Source organism: Aplidium turbinatum, chromosome 1, assembly GCF_918807975.1.
Source record: "Aplidium turbinatum chromosome 1, kaAplTurb1.1, whole genome shotgun sequence".
Classification (NCBI taxonomy): Eukaryota; Metazoa; Chordata; class Ascidiacea; order Aplousobranchia; family Polyclinidae; genus Aplidium; species Aplidium turbinatum.
The window spans coordinates 56,899,233-56,912,226 of record NC_137472.1 but is presented as its reverse complement, the minus strand read 5'-3'; the positions used below and the strand labels follow the sequence as shown (position 1 = coordinate 56,912,226).

At 36.0% G+C, this 12,994-nt stretch overlaps 1 protein-coding gene and 1 pseudogene across 1 annotated transcript in view; both read right to left on the bottom strand.

Moving 5' to 3' along the window:
• Nucleotides 1-8,675, bottom strand: part of LOC145783635 (vacuolar protein sorting-associated protein 8 homolog) — a 29,412-nt gene extending 20,737 nt beyond the window's left edge. The window contains exons 1-12 of the mRNA XM_082595529.1: nucleotides 8,541-8,675; nucleotides 8,030-8,095; nucleotides 7,615-7,681; nucleotides 6,739-6,850; nucleotides 6,446-6,560; nucleotides 6,244-6,298; nucleotides 5,598-5,722; nucleotides 4,790-4,876; nucleotides 4,182-4,249; nucleotides 1,711-1,761; nucleotides 1,285-1,387; nucleotides 160-216 (exon numbers count right to left, since the gene is read on the bottom strand). Coding sequence (XP_082451655.1) covers nucleotides 160-216; nucleotides 1,285-1,387; nucleotides 1,711-1,761; nucleotides 4,182-4,249; nucleotides 4,790-4,876; nucleotides 5,598-5,722; nucleotides 6,244-6,298; nucleotides 6,446-6,560; nucleotides 6,739-6,850; nucleotides 7,615-7,681; nucleotides 8,030-8,095; nucleotides 8,541-8,570 — 936 coding nt within the window. The 5' untranslated portion in view covers nucleotides 8,571-8,675. The remainder of the gene's footprint in view (nucleotides 1-159; nucleotides 217-1,284; nucleotides 1,388-1,710; nucleotides 1,762-4,181; nucleotides 4,250-4,789; nucleotides 4,877-5,597; nucleotides 5,723-6,243; nucleotides 6,299-6,445; nucleotides 6,561-6,738; nucleotides 6,851-7,614; nucleotides 7,682-8,029; nucleotides 8,096-8,540) is intronic.
• Nucleotides 8,676-8,699: 24 nt separating this feature from the next.
• On the bottom strand, nucleotides 8,700-12,788 carry LOC145783646 (glutathionyl-hydroquinone reductase YqjG pseudogene; annotated as a pseudogene).
• Between the last annotated feature and the right edge of the window lie 206 nt (nucleotides 12,789-12,994).

Here is a 12,994-nt window from a genome sequence, read left to right as displayed (position 1 = left end):
TAATAATTGCCTCATCACTTGTAGATAAGCGCTCACGCGAAAGCGTGAGATGATTTAGGTGCTGCGCAATACGTTTTCCAACAATACTCTTTTTTTTTTTACCTGCAAGTTATTTATTAGTAGGCTATATACCACACTTGACTAGTCTCTCACACTCACCGTTAGTTTATGGGAGAACAAAATCTTGATCTGAGGCCGCAATGTCACCACAATCACCTGAAAAGTATCGTTTTATAAGCGATTACCAACAGTTTTCCTACACTTTTTCAGCAATTCCACCAACAACTAAAACACACCAAAAATTTGAAAAAAGGCATAACTGAAGACATAAATAAACTGACAATCACAATAAGGTCAAAACTTGATAAATTTTCATTAACGTTCTTTCAACAAATTGGCAACTGCTACTGCTTTACCGACAACAATATTCTTTTGGACGGAGCGACTATTGAAAAAGTTGATCACTATATATATCTTGGCCAAAAAATTACAACCAACTCCAATAAAGAAGATGAAATCAAAAGACGAATATCACTTGGATGGCAAGCCTTCGGAAGAGCAAGTTCGATATTTAAGTCAAAACTGCCTCTTTCTCTCAAGAAACAAGTCTACGATCAATGCATCCTTCCAACCGCTACATATGGTGCAGAAACTTGGAACCTTACAAAGAAATTAACACTTAAACTAAGAACTATGCAGAGAGCACATGAACGAATCATGATGGGTTTAACATGGCGAGACAAAAAGACTGCCGAATGGATCAGAAATCAAACGAAATTACGAGATATATTGAGCACAATCAAGAAATTAAAATGGTCCTGGACAGGTCATATAGCAAGATATCAGGACAATAGATGGACTAAAAAATTAACAACATGGACACCACGAGAAACCAAAAGAAAGAAAAAAAAACCAAAAGTAAGATGGAGGGACGACATTGACAAACAATGCAATACAACCAATTGGTACCAACTAGCACATAATCATGTAAATTGGCATGAAAAGGGGAAGGCTTACGCTCTGCAGTGGGCTCACAGGCTGAAAATAATGATGATGACTGCTTTACACATGTTAGTGTAAAAAATAGTCATAAGCGCAGGGTCATTGCTAGAGAAAAAAACAAATGTATCAGTTGTGGAGGAGGGACCAGGGTACACTAGTTAGTAGTTATGCAATTGGACATAATAACATGTTCCTTAAAAATAGAGTGATAGTCAGTCATAGAAGTAAAGCATGAAACACATCTTTAGACATTTACACAAAACAAAGTGTTCGGTAACTTGCTTTTGTCAGTGTTCCCATTGCAAGTATATGACGTTCCCGCAACGGATGATCAGCAATGTCTTTAGTCAAGTGAAGCGTCTCTATCGTGCAAACCTCTCCTCGACTGTGAACAAATAATTGTTCATTGTAAAAGGCGTGACTGATGACAATTGCTCATATTCAACAAGCAAGAGCGGAGGGGAGTACGGAATGTAGCAAGATATAGTTTAAAACTGACTTCTTTTTTTGTTGAAATCTTAGCAGCCTTTTTGGTTAAACAAACAGCTGTAATGTGTTGCCTATTGGCAGCTCTTGAAGTTTAACGCTGAACCATCATGTATCAGATACAATACTGTATGTTAAATAGCATGTTCACTGCTGGGTTGAGAATCATGATGTTGCAGCAGCTCAGGGATTGCAGTCAAACTTACAAAGCTTGGACCTTACCTCCCGGAGAAGAGACATCGGGATTCACATGACCGTACGCCCATTACTCGCCTGTGTGTGAAAAAGAAAGTTTACTAATCGAAAACATCGCTGTTAGGATCACTGAGTTTCAAGATTATTTTCAACTTCATTTGGTCTGATTTTTTGTTTTTGTCCGTTGTAGTTTAGTTTTCGTAAGTGAAATGAAAGTGGCAACTAAAAATTTCTGTTCAATGTTAGTGAGCAATGAGCATTTAAAGGTCTTGTCAAAACTAATCGTGTCAATGAAAAGCAGAACAAGGGCGAGGTTCTACCATGCTACATTACCGCCAGGAATCAAGCATCGTCTCATGGCGATCAAGCACTGCACCAGATACATTTGTTACTGCAAGCTCACTATGTTTCGGTGGAGGATAGGTTTCGCATTGGTTGTACAGGGGTCCCACGCTAGAGTTGTCCAATTTTATTATGATTTTATGCTCAAAACAGGCTATTTTTTATGCTTTTTTTATGATATTCAGTACAATTTTATGGCTTTTTTTATGTTTTGGGCAAATTTTTAAGATTATGTACACAACAATTTCACGACTTGGAATGGTAAAAATACAATCGTTAAAAACTGTTTTGGTCTAAAAATTGGCAAAACTATTTTAAACCAACACTTTTTACAGCAGCAGTGCTTATTAAACTGCATTCAGAACAACCACACCACATTCTTACAATGTAAAATACTTAAATGTGAAAACTACCAGCTGTATATATGGTTCCTTTGTAAAATTTTCAGTATTAGATTTTAAAAATGAATAACATTGCTTCGATTCACAATACAAAGTGGTTGATTATGAACATTTGGTCACATGTTCATACTCAAAACCTGCCCTACATTCTACAACTTTCCAAAAATTATACTGAAACACCACAATTGGCCACAGGAAGAAATGCAATAAAATTAAAAAACAAAGCAAACAAAGGTACAGAAAGTGTAACACAAAGGCTGCCCTTACAGTCTACAACGTTTCAAAAACTTTTGAAAAGCCACTATTCCACTTCACAAATATGCAAAGTATGGTGAGCAGCAATAACCCTTACGTTTCAACCCAACTTCACTTTTTTCAATTTAAGGGCAGCCAGTTCTTTATCGCACCGACGCTTTCTCTCAAGGCCAATACTAATTTTCGCCTGCGCAGACAATAGTTCGTTTTTATGAAGTGTTTTACTAGAAAGAGCCTCTTGCAGCTTAGCATTCCCTTGCTCAATAATTTCCTCTGCAGTCTTCAACCCAATCTCGCATCTCTCAATGTCATCATTCAGCAAGGCCTTACGAGACAGCTTTTGTGTTTCAAGTCCTGTAGCATCTTCTTGCTCTTGGCAATTCTGCCTCTCCCGCTTTTTCAAAATCTTTGTTTCTTCCAAAAAAGCCATATATTTACTTCTTGCTCCTTTTACTTGTTGCCGAAGTTCTTGTGTGATAGGCAATTTTAAAGTGCCTCCAAACTTATTTATCCATTCTTTAACAATTCGCAAAGATACAATGGTATCTTCTTGTATTGTGTAGCCATGGCTGGCAAGTAGAGCCTTATTAATTGAAAAGCCGCGTTCAGGAGCAGCATTTCCGTGACTTAATGCACAAACAGTTAGAGCAAGATTGGTAAGTTGGGTGTATTTTTTAGTACCATTTTCGTCAAGCAATTGTACTATTTTCAGCCAATGTGGTCAATTCGTTTGTAGCTTGATTGAGGGTTTTCATACTCATCAGCCAGCAGCTGCCCACATCTTTCTAAGGCATCTTGCCAATAGGAATATTTATGTTGACTTTTGGAAGTTGTAGACTCATTAGTGGTATCACTTGTGCTTTTTTTATACCATTCCTCTTCAACATCTTCATACTGGTACCTCAGCCACTGGTCCCTATCCCTAACCTTGTCGCAAAGCTCTTCTACTGTTGTTGAGTTAGGAATGTCAAACACAGATGAAAGACATCCCTTCATCACACTAGCCACTCTAATGGTCAAATTCGAGATGGCATTGGTAGCACCATGAGCACTTCGTTTCTCTGGGTGAAGATACTGAGCATATTTCAGTATTGGTCGATTCAAAAGCAAATGATCAATCAGATATTTGATACATTTTTTGTAGAAATTCATGCACCCATTTCTGAAATTTGTTTGGTCTGATTTTGAAATAATTGGGTCTAATAGCAAAAGTTGATTTTACTTTTTAGGCAAAATAAACACTGCCTAAAAAGATCACTCACTCCAATCAAGGTAATTTGGATTTAAAAATTTTTTTTATGCCAATGGTTAAATTTTATGACAATTTTATGACTTTTTATGATGGGGGTGAAATTTTATGCTATTTTATGATTTTATGCCGAGTGGGAGCCCTAGTTGTATAACATCCAGCCATGCTATCGAAATTACACCGAAGACAATAAAAATGAAACCTCACAATTACGCTATTGTTACGTTTGTGAACAAAGCGATTTTGCGCACCTGAAATTCAATTCGAATACAGATCCTCCACTGTCGTTGCACACTGCAAGTGTGGGATCATCTGTGAACTGCAAAAGAAAAGGATAAAATCTTTCAACATGTCTTGCATTTGGAGCTTTCGTTCGGTGATTGAACTTCAACAATGACATACTATGGAACTGGTATGGACTTCAGCACAATGTAAAGAAGTTGTTTCAGAATTTTGCTATAGCATTGAAGAAGTGACTGATTTTGCAATAGCAACTTCATTTTAAACTCTAACATATTAATAAAAAACGAAATAACCTAATGAGCTAAATTGATACTGATCAATTTAATGCGGTAGCCTACTTTCTTCAAATTATTTTTTCATTTTGTTATGCATGACACTGCGGATCTATTTAAATCATTGGTAAATTCAAACGATTTTTATCTGGAAATTTTATTAACATTTGAATATTAACATTAAATTTTTTATCAAAACCTTTATTCACATTAGCGCCCGTGTTGAAACAGTCTATTATTATATTTATAAAGTAACAATAGGAAAAGCAATTTACTTGCATATACCTTAATAGAATAAATGCATCAAAATAACACGTTGCGTTGCGCAATGCACACACACCAACCTTAACATGAAGCACTGCCGATCCAGGAGGGTGAGCGTCTGTTATGGTTCGTAACAACTTCCCGTTTGTTATGTCATACATTAGAATCTAGTGAAGGAAAAGAATAATTACTTTTTCACTAAAGGCGAAAGGAACATTCTGTAGCTTTATGCGAAGTATCTTCACAATAGAGCCATAGATACCGGGTCTGCTTCTATTCGGTGAGTCCGATTCGGTGAGAGCCTTTTCGGTGAGAGTCCTATTCGGTGATTTTTTTGAATTTTTTTTTGAAAATTATCGGGTACCGTAGCCTAATTATCATTGCCGCTTTTACATCGTTTTAACGTCGCTAAACGTTAAAATAAGACCCTAACCTCTAACTCGTAACCCTAACCCCTAACTCTAACTCCTAACCCCTAACCTTAACCCTTAACTCCTAACTCTTAAACCCTATAACGGCAATGATAATTAGGCTACGGTACCCAATAATTAAAAAAAAAATCACTGAATAGGGCTCTCACCGAAACAGGCTCTCACCGAATAGGGAACTCACCGAATCGGACTTACCGAAACGGGCCATTCCGATAGATACCATGTGGCGTCACCGTTTACGTATTGGGTTTGATCACTACCAACAGGTAAAAAATTGCAAATCTATTTGAGGAAATTAAACTCTAACGACTCCGAAGTGGCCAAACAGCTGTCTGTTGCTTAGCATAGTGAACCGCAATTGCACAGGCACACTGATCGACAAAGTCGGATTAAAAACAAAGTTAATATATATACTGCTGGAACCCAGCTAGGGCAATTCTTTTCATATGGGTCTTACCTCTCCTTTAGCGTAGCCTACAAGCAGTCGGGTTGTGTCAGTATTGAAAGTCAAGGCGGTCACCGAGCCATATTTTGAACCAATCTGTGTGTTGCCGAGACAGTATTTCAATCTCTGATCAGAATCTGTGATGTGAGAAAACAAGCATGCGACAATAAATTGAAAAAGAACTTGACAAAGTTTAAATAAAATGCAAATGCGAGCTGTTGAAGACAATTTGTTTTATAGAAGAACCAAATAGTGACATTAGACACGAGGATACAATGTAAATCAAATCAGTTTCTGCCCATTTTAGTCAAGATGTCTGCAGTTTCATAAATCAAATCAGTTTCTGCCCATTTTAGTCAAGATGTCTGCAGTTTCAAGTTAGGCTACAATTGTAAGCAGTGGGAAGAATCACTATGAAACTATTATGTATTGACAAAATTACTAAGTATAAAGGTTACATTCCTTCTCGTTCAAAATGAAACGAGGCACACAAAAACTTGAAATACACGGAGATGGCTAAAATTTGCAAAATGCAAGCATCCCACAAATATAATCCACAAAGAATTACAACATGACAGTATATGTGGCTTTCAAACTTTCTTTTCATGTATCACATACTGTTAGCAACTATGCTAATGAATATAAAAAAATAACTTACTGAAAAGCAGGACTAGACCGCGCGCCGTCCCAATCGCTATTTCTGTCGAAACGGCCTGTGATAAACCAAATTAGAATTTATTACGATCGTTGATGTATTAACATTATGTCACTTTTAACTAGTAGTGGGTTTAGATTTACTAGTTTGCTATGAACCTAGTCACTGGTTTCCTTGCACTTAATAGTAACATCATGCAACCAACCAAAGCAGCAGGTCGGCCAGCATTCACTCTTTCAGCAGCGGATGTCATCTGATGCGAGAGACCTTGCAGCTGCTCCAAAGATAAGACGCTGCCATGTCTTTCTTGTTCCTTTTCTCTGCAAACAAATGTACATAATAGAACCTGAATTAAGCGTTATCGTCCTTGTCCATCATATGATGAGCCACAAAGCCCCCCTTGAGAGGAGGGGTGCATTCAAGCCAATGTAACTAGTACGCACACATGGTTGTAAGAAATGATGGTTATGAACCATGGCTTACTATATGAACACTTACTTTCGTCTTCGATCTTCATTGCTTGTAATGGACGTAGTCTCCCAGTTTTTCAACGCATTCAACTCTGGAAGAATTTGCAGCTTTTTAGAAGGTGATGGACTAGCCAGATTATCTGCAAGCAAACAAATCCGTTATTATTCTCATGGCGAAACAAAAAAAACTGCTGAATGGATTCGAAATCAAATAAAGTTACGGGAGATTGTGATAACGGGTCTGCTACTATTCGGTGAGTCCGATTCGGTGAGTTCCTAACCTCTAACCCTTAACCCTAACCCCCAACCCTAAAACGGCAATGATAATTAGGCTACGATACCCGATAATTTAAAAAAAAAATTAAAAAAATCCCCCTTTAAGGGATCGGACTCACCGAAACGGACCATTCCGTGTGATAACTATCAAACAATTAAAACGGTCATGGACAGGTCACATAGCAAGACATCAGGACAACAGATGGACTAACAAATTAACAACTTGGACAGTGGACACCCTGGGAAAACAAACGTAAACGAGGAAAGTCCAAAATGAAATGAGGAAACGAAATTGACAAAGAATGTGGAACAACAAACTGGTACATAAAAACAAACGATCGACTGAATTGACAAGAAAAAGGGAAGGCCTTCGCTCAGCAGTGAGCTGTCACAGGCTGTATATATAGTGTATATTATATATATGATATGATGATGATTATTATTTTCACACAGTTTATAAGAGACCATGGTCAACGTAACAACCATTTACCATAGAAAAACCACAAAGCATGCAACAGTAGCCTATACTGCTGAAGCAAGTCCAGTTTTCACAAACTTTGAGCCAAAGTAACTCAAAAAACGCATCATCTGCCATCCAGTGGCCAACAAATTAACAACATCACATCACCTGTGCTTGCATGGCCATTTTCTTCAATTTCACTGTCAAGGTCTATCAGAGAATCATCATCATCTGCCTATGAAACAGTGTAGTGACATTATGACAGACTTTGCTTGCAAAGCAATACTTTTGCAATAGAAAGACTACCGTATCGTACTTGTGTAAAAAGTTTGCTTTATTATACCATAAACAAATAAACATAAACCAAGCAATACACTTCAATTTCGTATATTCATTTAAAGATACAAAAAATATAAATATATATAATAATGGTACTGTAAAAGTATCTAAAAAGCAGCTTACTATTTTTCAGAATGGCAATAATTTCAAGTCATGGGGGATGAGATTAGTCAACAGGCATTATGAGTAAAACCTTCTACTTTTAAATTCTGCCTTATCTAAAAACATTTTATTTTTAACTTACTTCATTTAAAATACTTTCCAGTGTTGGGATCTCGACATCAGGTATGTCAAATTCTTCAGCATCCAACTAAAAACAAAGGTTTTTGAAAACTGTAAGAAATATTCATCATGATATTATAAGTAAAACAAGTTAATACAAAAGAAAAACTTCCTTTGCTCAATTGGGTTTCTTTTGATTTAATCTATCAGTGGCTAAAATAGGTAATATGTAGTAGTTTCCGTCAGGGTCTAACATATTTTTGATCAGTTTATAAGTAACTAAGTATAAAGCAAAAAACGTTTTGAATTAAATAAGTAAACAAGTTCACTAGTTGTCAACACACACAAATACACTGGCAATTTATTTGTAAAAATGAATACTGGTGTATTGCAAGTAGACTTTTGGAAGCAATACAAACATAAATCGTTCTTTCAAGCAAATCGTTTTATCTATATCAAAGAAAAACCAAACTTTAAAAAAATGTAAAACAAAGATTTACAAAAATTATATTCTTGGAATGAGGTCAACTTACTTCTTCTAAAGTTTCTGGCAAGAAATCCATGATGCATTACATTAGACAAAGGTTTTACAGTGCACACTGTTAGTTAGTGTACTTAGACAGCATGATATGAAAACGAAATGTATCCTAAAATAAATTCAATACCGCTATGCTTCTGACAATCATCTGATCTCTGAATATCACATAACAGTAAAGCATATAACCTATATTTTTCAGATATATACAAATGTATCGCATCAGAAAATTATCAAACTATTCAAAATTACAAGAACAAGAATTGCATAACTGACATAACATCAGCTCACATAACAAACCAAAAGTGCCTTACATTACATTTACAATATCTTAGCTGGTTGCAATGCATATCAATGAAAATTTTTGGAGCAACCCACTATCAAGTAGGCTAGAGGAAATGAAACAAACACGAGAATAGCGATCATAACTGATTTGAACCAAAAGTCTTTGTCTAATATTGTTTTCTTAAATCAAATGAAGTTATGATGAACAATCGTATTAGAATCTTATCAGTACACAAAAATCATGCACTGAAATGCAGGTCCCACCATTAGAGTCCCTCCCCCCAGGAACAAATGCTCCTTGGGCAAAGTGGAAAACATTAAATCGACTCCGAACTGGTGTTGGACGCAATAAGTCTGCAATGGTGGAGTGGGGCTACGACACGGGCCCAATTGCATGTATCTGTGGCACCGAGCCCCAAACAGCGGACCACCTTCTTGTTTGCCTTCGGCTTACCACCCGGTGCAGTAGGTGGGACCTGTCAGTGTATAACTTCGTTGCAGAAGAATGTGTCAATCTGTGGTGTGTCAACGAACTTTAGAAGACTCGATAGAAGAAGCACACAAAAAAGACCACAATTGTTCTATGTCTTATCTGTTCTATGAAATCTTAGAATGCAAAGAATTTTGCTATTACGTAATAGAATTGGTATTACAAATGATCAAGAAAACAAATGCTAGCTATCCCAAATCAAATTGACAAACAAACAAGATCGCAAACGACAAAAAAAAAACTATTCCAGCAAATGTTGTGGAAAGCGCATTGCTTCATCTTCAACCACAAGTTTCCAAAAAATACAAAAATGAATTAGGCTACGGTACATAATCAAATACTAACAGTGCTGAAGGCAGATCCAAATTTAACTTGGGAATTGTTTTGCTCATAACCATTAACCAGTGTTTCCAAAATTATCAGTTTCTTTGAATATTTTACTTTTTCTATTCTGCTTCTTCTACTCAACCATTATATAAACAATTTAAAAGTACTTTAAAATAACTAAAAAAATTTAGGAAGAGTTGAAAATGGTAAAAAATAAAAACTTGTGAAATTTGTTCATCAAAGATCTCCATCAGTTAATTTGAACTTGGTAAATGCAGCATTGCAATTGTACTTTTTTTAAACTAATAGGTTAAAAATTTAAAAAAATGAAACAGTTTTTTCAAATGTTTACTGCATCAATATTTAGATCAGTTTCTAGAATAAAGGCTCTAATATTTCCATCCATTTGTACAATGCAATCAACAGACAGAACATTATAATCAATTTCATTAATTACTGTATCATAATGAAGGCAATAATTACTGTTGATTCAAATTTAACATACATGAAGGTAACTACTAATAACAACTGGTAGTGCAGCAGTCTACATCTACAAATACTACAACGCAATATAGAAATACAAAATTATGCAGATTGATATTCTTTTAACAAGCAATTGTGGACGGGGGACGGCTAAAGCATATTTAACTATGCAGTATTGATGCAACAATCTCATGCAATAAACTTGATGTACAAAAATTTTGTAAACAACAAATATCTCAATACGGCTGCCAAACATTAATAAAATAACATAAATTTCTAAAGCCCACTGGTTAGTGGTTATTTGCACACTGAACCATCAAACAAGAATATAATTTCAATGCTCATAAATCCTGATAAAAAAGCTAAGATCCCATTATCCAGTCAACCATATAAAAAAATGCAAATGTTTTTGATTAATGGTATCATGGTATGGTGTGTCCACATTAAAGTAAAGATAATAAAAACAGCCCAAATGTGCAACAGATATTTCAAAACTATATATATAAGATAATGAACTGAAAGTGTGGAACGCTTGCACAAATGTATTATCAATATCACATGTTTACACCAGGCATTGGTTATGCAGAATTACTAACAGCATAAAATTAACACTTCAGATGATCAGTTGTATGTACAGCAATAAGGTAGTTTGCAATGTATTATAAGAATATATAGTACCGTACATATATATACACAAAACACATGCACAATAATGAACCACACAAGTCTACATTAGATAACTAGATAGAAAATTTGATTACACAGTATATATTAATAATGAGTAGCATTAAAATCCAAATCTGGTCCAATGTACAGAATCCAATGTGGACACTGTTAAGGCTCATTTTAAAATGGTAGGTGTTATGCTCTGAATTAGTAGTTGTGCTATCACATCTGTACAATTAGGCAGATAATGCATGAAATTTGTCAATTACAACATTGTGCAATGGCAATTTAAAAAGTAAAAATACTGAATTTCTAACTATAAAAACTAACCAATCAGAACATCAGTTGTATGTGCAAAGGAATATACAGTAGAATTCGCCTATAGTGACTTTGGCTATAGTGACACCTGTTGCAAAGTCCCGTTTGCAAACCATATGTTTTGCATAGAAATGACTTCGCTTATAGTGACTTCGTGTATAACAACACTTTGCTTACAGTGACACCACATTTCTGTCCCTTGGGCTCCAAAATTTCCGTATGAGGACACTTTACGGTGTATTTCCAGTTTAAGTTGGAATCATATTTTGTCCTTATCAGCATTCGCCAGTTCCCAACCAGCAAATCCATCTTTTTACATTGATTTAACGTATGCAGAGGTTGAACCATAAAGGATTGATTTGCTGACTGGGTTTGAATTAAGCCAACATGGGATGCGCATGCGCAGATACTGCACAAGTGAAGTTATCAACGACGTCATCATTCGTCTATAGTGACACTTCGCTTATAGTGACACTTTTTCCGCGGTCCCTTCAGGTGTCATTATAGGCGAATTCTACTGTAGTTTGCAATGCAAACAACTACAAAGTTTGTGTAGGCTATGGTACTATGGTGGGCTGGTGGCTACATGTGTGCATAACAACAAAGACAAAAGTCAGCATTTGATAGTTAAATTGGAAATTTGACATCTCGATCATGAGGAGCACTGAAGTCTAAATCTGGTCCAACGTAAACAATTCCATATGGATTGATACTTTTATGGCTCATTTGATAATGCTTAGTGATATGCTCCATGTCAGTAGTTTCTCCAAAAGCTTTAATCTGGTAAAGCTCACGGACATATGACCACATGTTTGGGTAATCGATGATTCGTCGCTTGTTGCATTTGAAGTGACCGTGATACACAGGATCAAATCTTACAAGAGTTGTGAAGAGTCTGAGATCTGCTTCTGTAAGTTTGCTTCCAACCAAATACCTTTGCTTTGATAAAATATCTTCAACTTTGTCCAAATGGACGAAGAGCTCCTTCACAGCATTATCATACGCTTCTTGTGAAGTTGCAAAACCACACCGATACACTCCATTATTTATATTTGGATAAACCCAGGAGTTCACTTCATCTATTTGACTACGTAAGTCTTCTGGATAAAAATCAAGTTTGCGTTGTTCTTCTGTTGAGCAATACTCATTCATAGCTGTATTGAACATGCGAATGATTTCACTTGATTCATTGTTTACTATTTCCAATTTCTTTTTATCAAAAAGAACAGGCACAGTGATTCTACCATCGTATTCAGGAGATGCTTTGAAATAAACTTCTCTCATAAACTTAGCATCAAAAATAGGATCTTTGGTGCAACCACGAATTTCCTCATTAAACCTCCAACCATTGTCTCCCATAAAATGATCCACAACAGTATAAGAAATAGCATTTTCCAATCCTTTGAGCTTACGTGTAATAAGAGTACGATGAGCCCAAGGACATGCATAGGACACATAAAGATGGTAGCGGCCACTTTCTGGAGGATATTCTCCACCTTTCTTTATTTCATTCCTGAATGATGCAGCCTTCCTCACAAATTCACCAGATTTGTTCACAGAAGCAGAAACAGACACATGCTTAATGTTTTGAGCTTGCATTATTATATTGTTGGCACTACTTTCAGGAATCTTAAAAAAAGTTCCTAATCTAGTTTTTAAAGTTATCACAGCTTTCATCAACACTGCTAAATAAAAACTTGAAATGTTAATTCAGTGAACCTTTTAAAGTGTAACATATTGTGCTCAACGTATAGGATAGCCTAACAACTTCATAATTAACGAATGCAACCTATTTCGTCCCTTGAACAATTCGTATCCCGATTTTGTCCCTTGAAATTGGGGTACGAAGTGTTCTGGGGGACGAAATAGGTTGAATTCTTGGC